Source organism: Rhipicephalus sanguineus, chromosome 4 (assembly GCF_013339695.2).
Source record: "Rhipicephalus sanguineus isolate Rsan-2018 chromosome 4, BIME_Rsan_1.4, whole genome shotgun sequence".
Classification (NCBI taxonomy): Eukaryota; Metazoa; Arthropoda; class Arachnida; order Ixodida; family Ixodidae; genus Rhipicephalus; species Rhipicephalus sanguineus.
In genome coordinates this window covers 203,569,221-203,589,497 of record NC_051179.1, presented here as the reverse complement: position 1 = coordinate 203,589,497, position 20,277 = coordinate 203,569,221, and the positions used below count along the sequence as shown (strand labels likewise).

At 50.7% G+C, this 20,277-nt stretch overlaps 2 protein-coding genes across 2 annotated transcripts in view; both read left to right on the top strand.

Moving 5' to 3' along the window:
- Window positions 1-238: 238 nt before the first annotated feature.
- LOC119391999 (uncharacterized) lies at window positions 239-13,491 on the top strand. The gene is made up of 3 exons (XM_037659634.1): window positions 239-380; window positions 455-1,159; window positions 13,382-13,491. The coding sequence occupies exons 1-3, from the start codon at window positions 239-241 to the stop codon at window positions 13,489-13,491; spliced, it is 957 nt and encodes a 318-aa protein (XP_037515562.1).
- LOC119391998 (TWiK family of potassium channels protein 7) overlaps window positions 13,327-20,277 on the top strand; it is a 200,127-nt gene continuing 193,176 nt past the window's right edge. Inside the window, exon 1 of the mRNA XM_037659633.2 lies at window positions 13,327-14,094. Coding sequence (XP_037515561.1) covers window positions 13,626-14,094 — 469 coding nt within the window. The 5' untranslated portion in view covers window positions 13,327-13,625. The remainder of the gene's footprint in view (window positions 14,095-20,277) is intronic.

Below are 20,277 nucleotides of genomic sequence, written 5' to 3'. Positions count from 1 at the left end.
TTACGTGTCACGGGAGGAGCATGGAGACGACTATCAGTCCCCCTCCGAGCCGCGGCCGGCGGCTGGGAACGCTCGAAACCGAGTGAAGAGCCCCGAGCCGCGGTACTTCTTGCGAAACAGGCGGAGACAACTCTGCATGGTAGGCCGCGTTTGATATGTTCTACGCGGGGTGCAACGATTCACGCGCAACATGATCTGCGAGTGTTAATCCTTTTCTGTGTCGACTTTCACCGAACAGATGGACCGGCAGGGAAGCTTCAGTAGCCGCCGGGACGTCTCAGAGAGACCACCTCCTCGCGGCGAGCCCCCACACCCTCCATCGTCGTCGCGGCCCCAGCGCGCCCAGACATCGCAGCAGACGCCGTTGCGGAGGACCCCCCGTAGGCGACACGCCGCCCGTACGCCCCGCCACTTGACCGCCGCTACCCGGCTGCCATTTCTCCTCAACCACCAGCCCAGCCGAGAGAGCCGGCCGCGTCGCCTCAGAGCCGCTACCGGGATGTGGCCACCTGGACGAGCCAGGATGGAGTGGACCCCCCGGTGGCGTACGTCTCATCGAGGCCCTGGCGCCGGCAGGAGAGGGCCCGCGTTGGGACGCCTCCGGCCCGCCTGTACCGCCTTTTCCAGGGCAGGACGGTGGCGGACGCGGACCGGAGGGCGAACGGGGCCTGCCTCCCGGTGCCCGCAGGAACGCGGCTATGTCCGTGCGGCGCCGTAATGGTGCACGAGTCTCATGCGCAGAGTAAGCTGCACCGGCGCCGCACGGGACACACCCTGCCACCGAGCCGCGACGCCTCTGAGGAACGCCCCAGCGAGGCGGCCAGGGCCATGCTGGCGCGGGCGGCCCGGGAGGCGGACTTCGCTCAGTGGCTACTAACTATAGCCATTGGCCATGCGGCCACAGCGGGTCCACCTGAGGGGCTGCCGGCGGAGGCCGGGACGGCGGCGACGGAGGCCGGGGCGGCGGCGGCGACGGAGGCCGGGACGGCAGCGGCGACGGAGGCCAGGACGGCGGCGGCAGCGGCAACGGCGGATGACACGACCGTGGCCGCGCTGGGGGCTGCGGCGACACCACTGGGGGCACCGGCGGCACCCACGGCAGAGCCGCCAGGGCAGGAGGGAATGGACGTAGACCACGCCCTCCTTGCCTTCCTCCCACGTACCATGGGAGTCGATGTTATGCGAAGCATGTGGCGGGTAGGTGACTGTGGCGTAACTTTTTTTTACTGAGCGACACCTTACAAAATGACGCTAAAGATTTGTATATATTTTACACGCACACATATATATGTTGAAGAGCCGCATATGTGTTATATAACCAGTTGTTTACGGTTGGGTAACGCAGCCAATGGACACGTGGGTATTACCAAAACCAGAAGCGGTAAGGTGATATGTAGTGCTTATACGTGTCCCGAAAACGCACGCACGTTTCACGAACCCGTGTGCATGTGTGCAAGAAGTTCTTGACAGTTCTTGAGCAAGGGCATCATCACCATGATCAGTGAGCACCAACAGCTGGTCATGACTTGTTATAGGATCCGGTCGTGATCGTGGTGATGAGGAGTCCATGTGTAGTGAAGTATGTGGTATATTAGAGCTGTTGGAATTCGTGGATGCCTCGGTCATTTCGTCGACAAATTATCTGTCGACAGAGCCAGCGACATGTCCGAACCTGAAGCCACCCTTCGTGTTGGTGAGGTATAGGCCGTCGAGGCTGGTAGGCCTGGATAGTGCTACGTAGACCAACTTCAGTGGATGGTGTTTGTCGTATTCGTAGACTACCTGGGCGTATGTGGCCTGCGTAGCCTAGTCTACAAAGCGGTTGTCAATTAATCTGGCATCATCCTCGGTCAGCATGAGGCCATCGCCCAGCCTCATAAGAAATGAAGAGGACACTGCGTCGTTCTGGTGGACGAAGTGCACTTTACGGTGCTGTGATGTGGATATCATATGTAACATTCGTTAATGTATTACTCCGGGGTTGAGCAATGCTCCAATATAGCTTCCCGAATCATAGAAATACAAATATAATGTTTATTAGACCGCTATAAAAGAGGAGCCAACACTGGAACTACAGACGTTCATCTGATATGACGCCTGTATCGTAGGAGTACACATCGTAGGAGTATCATGTAGTGTTTATTGCTGTCTTGTAAAATTAGGTAGCCAGCACCACAACCACAATTGACGTTGCACCGATAGTGCGCCTGCGTATAGGCTGTTTTTTGCAAGCCAGTTTATAGACCCGGCGTGGCTCATTGGTAGAATCCCTGATTGCCACGCAGAATGCTTGGGTTCGATTCCTGCTGGGATCCTAATTTTTATTATTTCCATTCGCTGAGTCAACGCTGCCGATGTTGGTTTTCCTTAACGCTCTAGCATTTAAGTTACCAACGTCTGTTTTCGCCGTTCCTGAGTAGATATAAACTGTCAATCACCTGTGGCGCATACCCGTACACCGCGGCCCGTGGTAAACGGGTATGTGCCACACGTGTCTAGTGGAAAGGGTTTGACGACGTACGCGACAGGATTTTAACGTTATTCATATCATGACCTGGCAATCATATTCGTCAAATCCTCTTACCCTCTCATGCAAATTTTGGTCTACACCAACTTAAGGAGGCGATCATGAGAGCACCCAGACGTAGGCGGCTAGATAGATAGATAGATAGATAGATAGATAGATAGATAGATAGATAGATAGATAGATAGATAGATAGATAGATAGATAGATAGATAGATAGAAACGCTCAAAGTGCCAGAGGTTCGCTAAGAAATGCTTCACATTTAAAACATTTTTTTTTTATTGTTCTCATGGTTCAGTCTCTGTCGTCCGAGGGCTTGCTTAAGGGGATGAGGATGTGGGAGAGCACACGCGCCCATTTCCTTTCCTTAAGGCTGGCGCGATCGCGAACGGACGGTGGTAGCCAAGGGACCACTAGGAGAGGAGCACCGTCGCCCTTTCCTGCCGGACAACCCCTTCTTCCCCGTCACTCCGCGCGCCAATCCTCGCTTCCCGGCTCGCGGGAAAGGGAACTCGCCCTGCGAGGGAATCAACCCTCGCGGTGGGGAGGGACACGGGAGCTGAACAAAACTGCCGACCAGGCAGAGAGACGGTCTCTCGTGCCCTGCTGACCTGCGAAGGAACATCTCACCGCCCCGAGACCCGCGAGCCGATCATCGACCGAAGGTGTAAGCGTTACCCTTTGTTTTCCCCGAGAGCGGACTATCCCTCTACGCGACATTTACGCGTTATTAACGCGATAGCGTTAGAGAGCTCGTGTCGCAGAAATTCCGGTGTCGGCGTCGGCACCGTTGGTTGTGAGCGAAAAATCGTCCGTGAGCGAAAAATCGAGACAGAAGCAAATAAAACAATCAACAAAAGTCTTCGGTTCCACTGAGGATCGAACCCGGGCCGTTCGCGTGGCAAGCAGGTGTCCTACCACAAAGCCACCATGTAACTTGCAGCTGCTTCGGAAAAAAACACTACATAAATGCCATGTAGTGGAAGGAGTCTCCTTAACGCATTTTGTTCGGCTGGTGTCACGACGAAAACGAGCCCATTCGGCGATTTGTAGGTGCACAGGCGAGGCCATCAAATTACGTCGAAAAAGGCAGGGATAGTGCAGCCATCGCCGCTAAAAAACACACACGAACTTTCAAACAGCTCTAAAGATGGACAACTATGTCCATCTAGCGGAAAACATTTCAAGCCAACGCCAGTTTCTAGAGGAGGCGTTGATCAAGAAAACAGCAAACGCTAAGTAATGTGTTGCCATCTGTGAGGCATTGTAAGAAATATGTTTCAACTCTTTATGGCCTCCGAGATGGCGGATGCGCGGCGCATATCTTGGAGGCCATGCGACTCGTGCTTTAGATCAAAAACTTGTACCATTCGCGCGCGCGCGCGCGCGTGTGTGTCTGTGTGCGTGTGTGTGTAACAATACAAATTAATAAGTATGCAATTAGTGGTTGAAGTGCGCACTAGGGGCCGGATTTCGCTATCGCGTTAAACTCTTAAAGGCGAAGCTTAAGGGTCCCCCAATCTTTTGCTAGCGTAGCTGTCACAAATTAGCGCTTAATAAAGCACGCGCGCGGCCGCTTTCATACGGCTGCGCGACAGAACGGCGCGAGACGCGCGCCCAAGAAGCGAGAACGACGAAAAAACAAACATCAAAAGACGCCGGCGCGCCGTATCCTCCTCACCCACTGGAGCCAGACGCAGCCAACGCGATCAAACGCACGGCAAAACCTGGATGTTTCTAGAGGCAAGGGGGGACGCAGCACCGAGCGACGCCGCCGCGAGTAGAACCGGCGAGAGAAATCTCGAACTATCCTTAGCCTTGGCTCTACTGCACGCCGAAGAACCCTCCCGACGCTTCTAGAAACCGGGGGAGAAGGGATAAAAGCGTGCAAACGACGACGAGTCGACAGTGAGGCAGTCAGCGAAGGAGTGAGCGAGTCAGTCGGCCCGGTGATGGTGAAGTTATGCGAAGTGTGGCTCCGTTAGCCAAAGAAGACGTGTTTATGATGGTGTGCGGTCGGCCGATCGTCAATTTGGAAGAATTGGATGATGACGCCGTGTGAGCCGTGACAACTCACGACGACGGTTGAGCTACGACGATCAACGCTGGAGCTGGCGTGAGTGTTTCCTTGAAGAGAAGCATTCGATTACCGTCCAAGTATTGTGGACTGGATACGCCATTATCTATTCAGGACTTTAACTGTCGTTGAATAGTTGTAATGCATGCGATTGCATTCGTAGCGTGTGATCTGTTTGTTTAGCTCCCGTTGTGTAAACACCATCTGAATTATATTGTGAAGTTGTAACTGGTACCAGCCTAGTGTGCATGTGTTTGTATTATTTGTATTGCCTTAACTGAGAATATATTTCGTTTTCGTTTGTGTTGTCGACTCTCGGCTCTGACTCGGTCTTTGGACCACAACCGGCGTTCGCTGGCGCACCAAAGGACCAACTCTAAATTGTCCGCGCTTTCGTGGTGCGTTTTCGGAGGGCCTTGACGCCAGCCCTTAGAATCCGCCCGGCGATTGCCGTCCCCATTTACGGGATCAGTGACAATTATTCTGGCGTCCGCGACAGGACCTTTTTGGTGCACAGTGTGTCCAAAGTAGGAAGAAAGAGCCTTGAGACGTTGATAGTGCTTGCGAACGATTTTTGGTTGCTGCACCGCGTTCTCGCTAACCTGTGTGCATAAAGTGTTTTCGAATTCGAAGTTAGGCAGATATTTTGTGCACGCGGCTAGGTTATCGTTGACGGGCATCATGGATCTCGAGAAATTAGTTGCCCTTGGTGAGAAGATGGGTCTTTCTGGGGCCGAACTACGAAAGTGGGTTAGCCAAAAGGAAAAAGAAGAGAAAGAGCTAAGGAAGAAAGAGAGATGAAGGAACAACAGCTGAAAGCCGAGCTTGAACGAGAGAGGTTGGCAGCTGAGAGGGAGAAAGAAGAGCGAGAGGCTAAAGAGCGACAGCTGAAGGAAGAAAGAGAACAACAATTGAAACTGGAGCTGGAGAGAGAGAGGCTAGCAGCTGAGAGGGAGAAAGAAGAAAGAGAGGCGCAGATGGCTGAGAGAGAAAGGCAACGGCAGCACGAATTGGAACTCGAACGGCTCCGTTTGCAGCAGCGCGTAGAAACTCCCGTCCAGGCTAGAGTGGAGAGCAGTGTAAGGGAAGATCATAGCTTCCGTTTGAACCCAAGCAAACTGCTTGTGGCGTTTGATGAGAGGAAAGATGACCTTGATGCATACCTGCACAGGTTTGAGACGACAGCTAGCAGCCAAAATTGGCCGGAACAGCAATGGGCAACGGCTTTGAGCACTTGTTTGAGTGGCGAAGCGCTCAGTGTGTACGGTATGATGACACCTACCGATGCAGCTAATTACACGAAAGTGAAAGCTGCTTTGCTGAAGCGATTTAGATTCACCGTGGAAGGCTTCCGAGATCGGTTCCGTACGGGAAAGCCAGCTGATGGCGAGACGGCAACGCAGTATGCCGCGCGGCTCAGCCATTATTTTGACAGGTGGATCGAACTTTCAGAGACGGCACAGGAGTACGGTGAGCTTAGAGAGCTTCTAATCAGAGAGCAATTTCTCACCAGTTGCCACCCGAGCCTGTCGCTGTATCTGAAAGAGAGGAAAGCTAAATCGCTCGAGGACATGCTTGAATTGGCCGATCAATTCTTGGAAGCGCAAGGTGGCACGAATCTGGCCAAACTAAAAAAGGAGGTTCACGAGGAGTCGAAGAAATCGGCACCTGAAGAAAACAAGCGTGCACCAGAGAGTGTTCCGTGATGCTTTCTGTGCAACCGCGTGGGTCATCGCGCTAACAGTTGTCGAACCAACTTCTCACGCCCCAGTGTGATGAAGTGTTTCAAATGTGGACAAACTGGGCTAAAGCGGACACATGTCGAAGCGATGCGAGTAAAGTCCACCAAGCAGCTTGTGCGTATGCCCCGCCAAAAGAGGAAGCGGAAGGGACCAATGATGAATTGGCCGAGCTGAAAAGCTGGAAGAAAATGCATTTCATTGGTGCTGCGATGACAACAGACACAACGGAAGGAATGGTGACACTTAAGGGGAAGGTTGGTGGAAAGGAAGTCACGGTATTAAGAGATAGTGGGTGCACCACTGTTATCGTACGAACGAAATTGGTCCGAGAGAGTGATTTCACAGGCAATACCCAACAAGTTCGCCTGCTTGATAGTTCGATTCTAATGCTTCCTGAAGCCAAGATTGAGGTTGAGACCCCTTACTTCAGTGGGAGAGTTACTGCCCTGTGCATGAATAACCCCCTGATTGACCTAATCATTGGAAACATCGCCGGAGCGCGAGGGCAGGACGATCCTGAACGTTTGGGAGAAGCCCCGAAGATGGAGTCCTCGTCCGCTCAGGAACCGCGAAGAGAAGAAACAGCGGAAGAGAATCTCAGGAAAGATGTCACCCGAGCTCATACTGAAGCCGAGGCGTCAAAGAATGTCAACAGTGGGACACCAACGGTCGCTGTACCGCCTGTGAAGACGCGCCAAGCAGGTGACATTGCAACTGAGCGGCCACCATCATCTGCGGCTCAAAAGATGACGAAGGTGGTCGTCCAAGCAAAACACCACGGCGCGCAGAAGTTGGCGAAGCACCGCGAACGTTCTAACGAACGCGACCACGCCTTGCCGGTGTCGAATGTGTCGACGGCAGCAGAGACGCCCCCTTCGGCACCGCCAAATGGACCGGCTCGCAAGAAAAAGAAGAGGAACAACAAGAGAGCGAGCGAGCACCGAAAAAAGGGGCGCAAGCGCCACACGATTTAAACAAGACAGGGTGTTGGGGTTGAAAGTGTTTGAAATGGTTTGAGTTTTCAGTGTGTTGTATTATTATACCCAGTGTCGAGTGTGTATGGCTAGTGAGCCCAAGTGTTACTTGCGTTATTTTATGTGTACAATGCTATTGATATAACGGTATAAGCGTTGTAAAGGGACAGCTTTGTTTTGTGCGTTCGCATTGTTTAGACGAACTGTATGTTGGTGTGTTGCACTTATGTACTTGTGTATATCTTTTATATGTAGTGGCATTGAAATGCCCTGTGAATTGTATTGATATTTCTATTGTGAATGTGACGCGCATTGTGTGATGGACTGAGTTATGTACTCTATATGTGGGGCATTTCTAGTTGTGTGTATGTGCGCGCTCATTTGTGTTGTTTGAATATTATGTGATAATATTCTTGAAGTGGGGGGCAGTGTCACAAATTAGCGCTTAATAAAGCACGCGCGCGGCCGCTTTCATACGGCTGCGCGACAGAACGGCGCGAGACGCGCGCCCAAGAAGCGGGAACGACGAAAAAACAAGCATCAAAAGACGCCGGCGCGCCGCATCCTCCTCACCCACTGGAGCCAGACGCAGCCAACGCGATCAAACGCCCGGCAAAACCTGGATGTTTCTAGAGGGAAGGGGGGACGCAGCACCGAGCGACGCCGCCGCGAGTAGAACCGGCGAGAGAAATCTCGAACTATCCTTACCGTGGCTCTACTGCACGCCGAAGAACCCTCCCGACGCTTCTAGAAACCGGGGGAGAAGGGATAAAAGCGTGCAAACGACGACGAGTCGACAGTGAGGCAGTCAGCGAAGGAGTGAGCGAGTCAGTCGGCCCGGTGATGGTGAAGTTATGCGAAGTGTGGCTCCGTTAGCCAAAGAAGACGTGTTTATGATGGTGTGCGGTCGGCCGATCGTCAATTTGGAAGAATTGGATGATGACGCCGTGTGAGCCGTGACAACTCACGACGACGGTTGAGCTACGACGATCAACGCTGGAGCTGGCGTGAGTGTTTCCTTGAAGAGAAGCATTCGATTACCGTCCAAGTATTGTGGACTGGATACGCCATTATCTATTCAGGACTTTAACTGTCGTTGAATAGTTGTAATGCATGCGATTGCATTCGTAGCGTGTGATCTGTTTGTTTAGCTCCCGTTGTGTAAACACCATCTGAATTATATTGTGAAGTTGTAACTGGTACCAGCCTAGTGTGCATGTGTTTGTATTATTTGTATTGCGTTAACTGAGAATATATTTCGTTTTCGTTTGTGTTGTCGACTCTCGGCTCTGACTCGGTCTTTGGACCACAACCGGCGTTCGCTGGCGCACCAAAGGACCAACTCTAAATTGTCCGCGCTTTCGTGGTGCGTTTTCGGAGGGCCTTGACGCCAGCCCTTAGAATCCGCCCGGCGATTGCCGTCCCCATTAACGGGATCAGTGACAGTAGCAATAAAGTGTTGTTTGTTGTTCTAGCCTGTTGCCTTATTCGCCCGAACCCGTCGTAGCTGCGATGACGCGCGCTACGGGAAGGGGACGTTGACACGGTACGACTATTTGCGGCTGGGACCGGAGCTAGGCTTCTGCACCAGCCGTACATAGAGCGGACCCCCTCAAGTTCTAATTCCCCGGTATGGAATTGGAATGGAATAGAGGCGCCCATTCCGCAACACTGGTACCAACACGCCTAACTGCATTCCTTAAGAGTTAAAGTCGGGGATCTGTCCAACAACGTACGCGTATTTCTCTCCAGAAGCCAGCAGTAACCCTTCACCCGAAAGCGCCTAACTGGCGGGGCCATAGGGCATGAAAAAAGAGCACTCCATCGCAGATGTTCAACCAGGAAAAGTACTTAAACATCTGCAAACCAGCAAAGCTGAAACGTGCGGCCCCGGTATCTATCGCTGGTTTAATTCCGAGGGTTCATTAAAGTCTTTATCGATTACTGGCTACGTCCGTCGAGAAAAATCCATTGGTGTTTGCCGCCCGTGGGCTCCCTTCTTCATTTCTAGTGCAGCCGTGGTGAGAAGTGGGATTTGCTCAAGTATTATGGCACATAGGCGCCAAGAATTATTGCGCGCGTAGGACGGACGAATTTTGCTTTCGCCTGGTCATATAGAGCTTCACTGTGAGAACAGCGTCTCCCAAGCAAAATACATAAAAAGTAGGGCAGCTCTGCACTCTTGGTGTAAAGAATGAGGTAGCAGCGGAGCTGCTGGCGTTCCCCTCCTCATCACCACTTCCCTATTTTTCTCTCTGTGTCTGTTTCTCTTTCCCGCTCTTTCTATCGTTCTTTCTATATGTTCAATTTTTTACTCTCTAACTCTGTTGTATTTCTCGCTTCCTCTTTGTATCTTTATCTCTTTCTTTCGCTCCTTATATCTTTCTCTCTTTCTTTGATTCTCTCTCTCTACACCTTTTTGTTTCTGTCTTTCGTTCTCTCTCTTTCTCTCTTTCTTATCTTTAACTCTCCTCCTTTTTGTTCTCCTCACCCTCACATCTGGCCTTCTCTCCCTCACTTCCCTTTCTCACCTTCTTGCTATACTGTTCTGTAGAAGGCTATGCTGTGCCCGGCTAGCTGCTCGCCTTCGGATGGTGTGTACGCGGGTTCAAATATCGCCTTCCGAAGAATTTTTTCCCCCTAGAATTTCTTTCTTTCTGTATCTTTATTTCTCTTTCATTCGTTCTCTCTCTGCACTGTCATGTCGCCCATTCGAGTTATTGCATTCCGCGCCGGTGAAATCGGCGCTTCTTTCTTTAGGGAGCGAAGAAGATCGAGACCACGGTGTTAGAAGTACAGGTGGAACGACGCAGCACCGGCGCCGTGCGCTCGCTGCGTCGAACTTCGGTTCCTCCGCGCCGTCACGCCGCGAGATGGCAGGAGCAGTCAAGAGGCTCACAGCGGCGCGCGCCGGCCTCTCCTCCGACAAAGCCACGGTGACGAAGCAGTTGTCGCCACATTGCTTCCTCGTTTAATTCTTTTTGTGCGATGGCAGGTCATGCTATTCGAGTGAGAAAGCCGTGAAATGGGCAAAAAGTGTTTTGTGCCGCGGTGCAACTCTATGTGCAAGACCTGCACTGAAAAGTTGATTTTTCTGCACCCTGAGATGCGGAACGCCTCAATGTTTGGCGCCATGCGATTCCGCGCAAGGACCGCGTGCTGCAGTCGACTGATTACGTGTGCGAGAAGCACTTCGAGCCGAAGTACATAACGAAGGCGTGGGAAGCAGTGTACAAAGGGCACGTTCTTGTGAGCACATCACGAAATGCGGCTCTGGCTAATGAGGCCGTGCCGACGAAGTATTGATTTCGTTTTGAGTTCATCGTCTTGAGTTCATCCACGCCGTGAGTTGGCCCGTTTTTTTTTAACACCTACGTGCGTTTGCAGTCTTTCTCTCTCCGTGCGAAAGCTACGCTTGTTAACATTGAGAATAAATGGGGTTTTACGTGCTGAAACCACGTTATGATTATGAGGGACGCCGTAGCAGAGCTCCACAAATTTCGGCAATGTGGTGTTATTTAACATGCACTGACATCGTAGAGTACACGAGTCTCTAGCACGCCGCCTCCGTCAAAATGCGACCGCCGCGGCTGGGATCGAACTAGGGAACTTCGGTCAGCAGCCGAGTACCGTAACCGGTGTACCATCGCGGTTGACGCTCGTAAAGACTCCGCACACCGCGATCGACGTGTTCCTTGAAAGACAAAGTAGTAACGCTGTCTTCGGGTGACTATGCGAGACATAAACAGTGAAATATATTCCTCAGTTGGCAACAGAGAAGAATCGGAAACATATATCAACCATTCATAATGTCTCCCCTTCTCGCAGTGCCAAACCAGGATGCTTTTTCATATCCTTCGTCGGTGCCTCAAACTTAGCTGCTGGCATTCGCTAAAATTCAGTATTTTATGCACGACCAGCTAAACAGTCGTATTCGTGACACATTTTTTATCCGCGATCAACGACCGCAAATTACTTCCAATATTCGCGACAGCAAAGACAGTGTGCATTTTCTGTTGTAATACTACGGCTAATGCGGTATTTTTTCTAACTATCTAAACTATACTTCTACAAATAGAACTAATTTTTGTCATATTTCAGCGTGGCGTCACTGTCATATCTTTAATTGTCCGAATGAGGAAAGCATATGTTGAATTTGCCACCGCCAACCTTCGCGGTGGCAAATTCAACATATTCAACAGGTAGCGGCTGTATCGTCCAAATTTCGATTTATTCGAAGCTATTATTTATTTATTTATTTTTGCGCTCGTTATAGCGCGAACGCACAGTTTTTTATTCATTTCGAGGGGCGGTCGCGGCTCCGAAGCGACCACGCCTGATACCGCTCTTGAGCCACCAGTAGCGTAGCGCCATCTAGGGCCCTGTGAACAAGACGCCACAAACCGCGGACAGAAGTTCGCCGCTTCCGGAGGCGCCGTCGGTCCACCTATAATACTTCTCATGGAGGAAGGAATACTAAGGAGAGGCCCTGACGTCACATTCGTGAAGCCTCCGCATCGCAAACACCCGCATCGCCTCCTAGCGAAGGCGCAACGAAACATTTCGCGATTTCCGTCGCGACGTTTGCAAGCGCATGCGCGCATCGCGAAACTTTGCAGCCTTTTTTTGTTTGTTTGTTTTTCGCCGTGCAAGCGGTGTAGGCGATTCACGCTTGCTCCTCTTTGTGTGTGTTCTTTAGGAAAGCTACGCAATGCCCAACTGTTGCGTAAACCCTGTGCAAATCGCGTGCACTGCGGACAGTACCGGGTGTCACTTTTCATGTGTACGTATACGTTCGCTTCATTACTGATCACTAAGGCATGGTATTTGCGTGCGAAGCTCTCGGATGTGCGCTCTGTTGCTTGTTACTCATTCTGTCAACTCGGAACACACGTGAAATTTTGTTTCTGGCATCTGACGCGCCGTACATACCATGTGCTGAAGGCATCGTACGTTTTAGAGGCTGTGTCGTTCAAACAAAAGGGCAATAAACTTTTGTTGTTGTTATCGGACTACGTGATGTATGTATTGTGCGGTGTGCGCTCGCTGCGTGCTTGTGTTGTGTGCGCACTGGAATTACAAACTTTACATGCACGGTCGCGTATACAATACAGCGGTGTGCTCTTTTCGACGTGAAGTTACGCCAACTATAGGTTGGCGTTGCGCCGAATACCTACTACGCTTACTCCATATACACGAACAAAGAACCGCTAATCGGGCTACGAGAAAGGAAAAGAAAGGCCGAACGCCCAGCAGAACGCGTAAGTCACTGCTAGGTGAGTTCGAATACGATAAGGCAGGGGCTGAATGTTTTTGAATACGGCACGTACCGGTACTTTCTCTACTGTTGCACAAAAACGCTCCACGAAGAATTTCAGCACGCAGCGCTCGGGCCTGCCACGCACGAACAGCCCGGTAAACGTCTGCTTGCAACATTTTACTGCGTGCGAACCGCACAATACGCGCTAAGTTTACGCTGGAACTACAGATTCGAGCAGAAGCGAACCACCGCGGAGAGCACGCCGCGGGGCTGGCGGGGCGTCTGCTGTTTTGTTTGCCCCATACCGGTTTGTTTGCCCCATAAATCTGACGTCACTTCCGCCACACTTTTCGCAATGCATTGGGATACGATAGGGCCTCTCCTTAGTTTTTCCTTCCTCCATGATACTTCTAACACCGTGATCGAGACGACGACCACGATGAAGATGAGGACGAAGAGAGCGCGTGCCGATTGCGGTGATGTTTTTCTGGTGACACCGCATAAACTACGGCGAGCTACAACAGCTTTGCCGTTAAAAGCACACTTCACAAGTTTAGGCACTGGATGGTAGTGCGCTAGCGCCCTTTTTATTTGAGCGCTCGCCAGCCAGCGATAGCGCCACCTACCGCCAGGATCAGGAAGTACTACACTCATTTCCCACCGCTCCGGACACCAGAAAGCGCTTTCAGCTGCTCTCGCTCTGCGGCAGGGAAAAATGTCGTTGGTGCGAAGCTGCGCGTTGCTGCTGTTTAGTGTCGCGGCGTATTATACTGCGCTCACAGCGTCCTCCTCCCTCTGCGTAGTCCACGTTGAACGCTCCCGCGGCGTGTTCTTTCCCGAAGTCTGCGCGAGTGATGCCCGCAACGGCATTTGCTCATCGGGAGCAACTAGCCGCGGCAGCGTCGGCCTCTGAGCGGCCGTGATGTGTTGTTCTCCACCCCAACAAATGCCAATAAGGCCGGCGACCTGCGGTACGCTGATTGGACAACGTAGTACTTGCTACCATGGCTGCTGGTCTTCGGTATCGTAGTGCAGCGTTGGGCCACGATGCCCGTGGACCGGTCGCCGTCACGCCGTGGCGGCAGCGTGGTGCGGCGGCAGCGCAGGTTAGCAGCCTCGCCGCCTTCGTCCGGGGAAAACAAATGCCGTTCGTGCTGCCGCAAGTTCGCTGCGTTCCTGTTCTCGCACGTGGGTCTGTGCGCGCTTGTAGTTGGCTACAGTGTGCTTGGTGCGTTCGCCTTCCGCGCCCTTGAAGGGCCGTACGAGGTGCGCAAGGCGAGCCAGGTGCGCGCCCTGCGCGAGCAGACCGTCAGCCAGCTGTGGGACGTGACCGCGAAGCTGAACGTGCTCTACAAGGAGAACTGGACCTTCGCCGTGAACGAGCACATCCGCGAGTTTCAGCTCAGGCTGGTGGCTGCCGTCAAAGACGGTTACGACGGGAAGGAGTCTGGCCGCGAGCAACAGTGGTCTTTCTCCGGGGCTTTCCTATACTCGCTAACCGTCATCACCACCATCGGTGAGCTCTCTACATCTTCGTGCAGCATGATGCCCACGTTTACGAAATCTCTGCTCGGGCACGAGCTCTTGGCGACAGAAGTGTTGCTTTTCCGAGTTGACACAACACATTGTTGTCACTTGATGAAATCGAACTGTTTATTCAACGCCTACTGTGGGCATCAGGACGGAGAGAGCACAGAGCAACAATCGCTCTTATTTTAGTTTACCGTGTGTAGCGTACACGGAAACTACTTAGTTCTGGGTCTACGAGACCTATCTGTCATCACGTTTATTTTCTTTGCGGGTGGGGTGCATTACACGAAAGCGCATTCCCGTACAACTTGGACTGAGAATTAAAGTGTATTGTATTTGTGTGAGTAAAGTCAGGTTGAGGTTACGCGGGGGAACTGTGCCAGAACTTGCAGCAGTTTAGAGGTGCAGGCTCAAAGACGTCATTATTGTACACACACCATATATATATATATATATATATATATATATATATATATATATATATATATATATATATATATATATATATGTGTGTGTGTGTGTGTGTGTGTGTGTGTGTGTGTGTGTGTGTGTGTGTGTGTGTGTGTGTGTGTGTGTGTGTGTGTGTGCGCGCGCGTGTATAGGCCGGCCCCGATTCTAAGCCGAAACCCAATTCGCAAGGCCAGAGAAACAAACATCGGCTTAGATTCAAGCACCCTCGCATACTACCTGACATCGGCTTAGATTCAAGCATCCCTCGCATACTACCTGAAAGCATCAAGTCTGGCAGACTTGATGCTTTCAGGTAGTATGCGAGGGATTATTGGTCAGCTGCCAGCTCGCAATAAGTTCACGTGCTACGTGACGCCAACAGGCAGAAAAAGAGTGTTCCACACTCGCCGTCATGGCTACTGGCGGCGCTGACTGACGCTCCCACGTTTAAATGCACATATATACCCTATAAAGTGGACGGGGGGATGGCCGCCGCGGTAGCTCAGTTGGTAGAGCATCGGACGCGTTATTCGAAGGTCGCAGGTTCGGTCCCTGCCCGCGGCAAGCTATCTTTTCGTCCACATTTCTTTCTTCACATTTACCTTACATTTACTACTAAAAACATCCCCTATACTTTCCTTGGCATTATTGTCTGTTAGTTCTCATTAATATTGTGTATAACAAGGAAAACGAGCCCTTGAAGTTAACAGTTCTTTCCTTTATATATATATATATATATATATATATATATATATATATATATATGTAGTGTCAAGGAATGATGTAGCACACTTACGAAAATTGGATATTTTACCTGATTAACGTTTCGGCCGTCGCAGAATGAACCGGTATGTATTTATTTATTCACAATACCTTACACGCCCAACGGGGCATTGTGTAAGGGGCACATCAAATTATTATCTACATGGCTATACAACGGTAAAGAAAATGCAATGGAAACTAAATACAGAATATGTAACATGAATATGTAAGTGCACGCGGCGAGGTTTGTCGTTGTCGGGAAAGCTATTGGTTTGTATGCGTCTCCAATCCCTGCTTTGTTGGCTATCCAAGTATTTATGTGGAAGCCCATATTCTCTTCTTTGCTTCCTTTCTTGGAGAAGGATACCACGAGAATTAGAAAGAGGTTCAACGTCATGGCCTGCCGTCGCTCGGTTGGTGATGCCTCGAGCTATACGGTCTCCCATGACGTTCCCCTCCAAACCTTCGTGAGCAGGACACCATATAATTTGATGATCTTCTGTTATGGGTTTATTTAAAAGTTTATTCGCTATTTTAGGTAACGTTCCCCGGAGAAACATTCGGCATGCCGCCTGTGAATCGTAGAGCAAAACCACTGATTCTCCCCTGATTTCTACGTTGAATATGGCTATGGCTATTGCCGCCGCCTCCGCCACTCGTGTGAAACACTTTTTTACCGACGCCATTGTGGTGTGATTTTGTGCTACAGTCGTCACTACATATGTCCCTCTGCTCGCTTTACTTAAGTCTGTAACGGCTTCTGGGCTATTTTGAAATGCTTTGCTCTTGCTTTCTTCCTACCTGCGTGATACGTCGGATGCATATTTCTGGGAATAGGTGCCACATTTAAATGTGCGCGCTTTTCCGCATCTATTAACACCGTTTCCTCGTCACAATATAGCGGTCGCAGTGTGTATCCCATCTTTTGCAGAATTCGTCGTCATGATAGCTTGAACTGAGCCTTTCCTTTTCAGATAAAAGCACCGCACTCGCATACTCCTCAAAGGTATTGTACATACCCAATTTCTCTACCATCTCGGTTTTGGTATTTTCCGGAATCACCAATGCTGCTTTGAATGCTTTCCTTATGATGGTGTTTATTTGCTTTGTCTCCTGGTTTGTCATTGTCTGGTACGGCAGCGCGTACGTTACATACACGAGCGCTTACTCACAACAGTTTTTTTTAGATTTTTAGATCTTTAGATTTAGGACTGCTTTTCTTTGACCGAAGTACCTGTTGGGGGTATGAGCCGAGGGGCAAGAAACCCGTGCTCCCATTCAAATCTGCGCACTCTAAACTGGTGAAACGTGCAATCGTTTCTTCGTGTTTGGTGAACGCCCTAAAAAAATCCTGTGAACACAGGGTCGAAGACAGCTTACTTATACAAGCTAACAGACTGGGGGAAGCTGGTTATCCAGTATCTATGCTCACCTCGGTGGCTGAGAGAGAGAGAGAGATAGAGTGAGTATGAAACTTTATTCAAGGGAAAGGGATCTTGGAGCTTCTATGGCTGGAGCCCTACGTCCAGGGCTCCACTGGACTTAGCTGCCCGCCGGACGTGATCCAGGAGCGCTAGCTGCACTCCCGGGTCCGAGCTGGCGAGTCGTGCCTCCCACTGCTCCGTACTAGGTATTAGAGGTTTGCCGAGAAAATTAGCTAAGTCATTTGGTTATGATCGCATCCCCACAAGATGTGGTATAGAGTCGGTCTACCGCCGCACCACGGACACACGGCCGGGTAAAGCGTTGAATGTATCGCGTGTAATTTAAGTTAATGCGGGAATACGTCCGTCTGATTTTTCCGAAGGTCAGCGGCCTCTTCCCCATTGAGGGATCTGTGAGGCATACCACATTTTTGTCGCGTGAAGCACTGGTGAGCAACAATCTCCCTAGGTAGAATTGGTACGGTCAACGAAATAGAGGGATTCTCCGCTCGGTTACAAAATGCGCGAGCTAGAACGTCCGCTCTTTCGTTGCCCTCGAGCCCTGCGTGCCCTGGGCACCAGATCAACCGACGGTGGCGAGTGAGTTTGGGTGTTAGCAGCCTCAGTGCCATAGCGGGAAGGCGGCCGGTTAAAGAGAGCCGACAGGCCTCCTGGGAGTCGGATAGAATAGTTGACGGCTCGCCTTTGCGCTCCTGAAACCTTACGGCTAAGGCTATGGCCGTTGTCTCTGCCTTTGTGGCCGAGGTCGTGCGCGCGGAGGCACTCGTCAGCAGGGTCATGTTGTTGTCGACGACCGTAATTACATGTCTCTGCCAATCGTAACTGGCCGCATCGCCGTATGTGACGTTAGAAGTTGACCCGAACTGCTTTCGGAGCCAATTTACTCTCGCCTTACGTCGCTCAGCGTGGAAGTCGTGACGCATATTTTTGGGCACCGGTGCGACCGAGATCTTACTCCGTATCTCTTGAGCTACGTCGACCAGCTCCTCATAAATGTGCTAGGGGTGGGGCGAGATTCCTAACGTAGTGAGTATTGCCCTGCCTGCAGAAGTTTCACTTAGGCGATTCCTCTGAGAGATGAAGACCACCGCACTTAGCTCAGCATAATAGTTATGTTTACCGAGGGCTAGGAGCCGCTGGGTCGGCGGTGTCTGAGGGTTTGCAGAGACGTTACAAGGTACATTACAAGGTCGTGTGTGTGCCCTTCCGTCCTCGTCTCTTAGCGCTGTTTCATCACCATGCTTCCAAACCAACTAGCCCACCGACAAGCACTACGTAACTCGGCTGATAACAAATGCATGAACGAGTGCAATGGTTTCTTTCTCATCTACTACCGTTTTGCTGTTTGCTATCCACGTGACCATCCTGGCCACATTCGCCGTGGTTCCCCGCAGCCCTTGCAGTGTGTGCGTCGTTCCCGAATTTCCTTGTATCCACACTCCAAGCACGCGTATTACTTGTCTCCCTGATTTGTCTCCCATCCAGCAGAACTTCTATCGGTATTAAGTCATTTTTCTTTGCGCATCTTGCCCTAATTCTAACCATTTCATTCTTTTCCGGCGAGCATTGCATTCCTGCAGCTGTCACGAAAGCTTGTATTTCATCTACTGCCTCCTGGAGGGTGTATTCTTTGTCCGCATAAGACCCACCCTTTGTCCATAAGGTGACATCGTCGGCGTAAAGAGCTGCTCCTAGATCTTTTATGTTTTCCAGCTCAAATGCTAGCTTTCTCAGGCCGATATTAAATAGTATCACGGATAGCATGGCTCCCTGGGGGGTGCCCCTATTTGGGTAGTCGAAGGTTTCAGATGTCATCATCATCATCAGCAGCCTGTCTACGCCCACTGCAGGGCAAAGGCCTCTCCCATGTTCCGCCAATCAACCCGGTCCTGTGCTTTCTGCTGCCACGTTATACCTACAAACTTAGTAATCTCATCTATCTACCTAATTTTCTGTCTCCCCCTCACGCGTTTGCCATCTCTTGGAATCCAGATAGTTACCCTTAATGACCACCGGTGATCCTGCCGACGTGCTTCGTGCCCGGCCCATATCCATATCTTTTTGATTTCAACTGTGATATCCTCAAGCCCCGTTTGTTCCCTGACCCACTGTGCTCTCTTCCTGTCTCTTAAGGTTACACCTATCAATTTCCTTTCCATCGCTCGCTGCGTCGTCCTCAATTTAAGTTGAACCCTCTTTGTAAGTCCCCAGGTTTCTGATCCGTAGGTAAGTACCGGTAAGATGCAGCTGTTATATACCTTCCTCTTGAGGGATAGTGGTAGACTACCATTCATGATTTGATAATGCTTGCCGATTGAGCCCCATCCCATCCTTATTCTTCTAGTTATTTCACTCTCATGGTTCGGCTCCGCGGTTACTACCTCTCCTAAGTAGACGTACTCCTTTACAACTTCCAGTTTGAGATGTAACTGAGCCTAAAGATATGGTATCTTTCCTGCTTGTTAGAAATGACCGGACATACTCATATATTCGTTGGCCGCAGTGAATCGATGCGAGGCCCTCCATTATCACCTTGTGTGATATTGTATCGAATGCTTTCTTGATATCTAGCGCTAGTACAAATTCGTCGCTCGATCCTCTGTTCGGGTTCATGACGTCATTTTGCAACAGCAGGAAAACATCCTGGGCCGATACATGTGGCCGGAAACCGAACATATTCACTGGTAGCAGACCCTCTCTTTCTACACAGTCTGTCAATCTAGTCAATATTGTTTTTCAAAAAGCTTACCCAAGCATGAGGTAAGGGAGATTGGTCGGAGGTTCTTAATATCTCTTGATTTCCCTGGTTTTGGTATTGACATGATGTTTGAGTCCTTTCTTCTACTGGAAGGTCTCCTCCATCTACCCATACATTTTCATTAAAGAAATCTGTGATTCGTCGGAGGGCCGCGTCACTCAAATTTCTAAGCATAGAGTTTGTTATTTTGTCTCGTCCAGGGGCGGTATTCTTTTTGAAAGACAGGGCCGCCGCATAAACCTCTTCAAATGTTATGAGAGCGTCTAACTCTGGTTGTTCCTTTCCTGAATATTTGTCATGTACCACTTCGCTTGTGTCCTGTTTGACATATTGTCACGTGGTCGTGACGTCGACGAAGACAGCAGTCGGCGTTTGCAGAATGAAACTGTTTATTTGGCCGAACTTGTGGCCGGGAAAATGAGAACTAGAACTACAGCAATACACGCTGTTACAATGATAGCGGCGAACAGGGCGTCGTCCGTCGATCAAACTGACAAGCGATCAAGCGCGTCGGCTTTTATACAGGCGCTATCGAACTTTCCAGCAATATCGCTGGTGGCGGCGTTATCTCTAGACAAAGCTGGAACATTCGCGTGCGGCGCGCAATCTTAACAAACCGATCTACTACAATCGCGACGCTTCTAGAACACTACTTCGCGGACAGCGTCGAGCGTTGATAACCGTCCCTGCCGGTCAAACCCGAATACATCAAAACAAGACAAGAAGTGGGCGTGGCATTGCCCCCCTCTGAAGA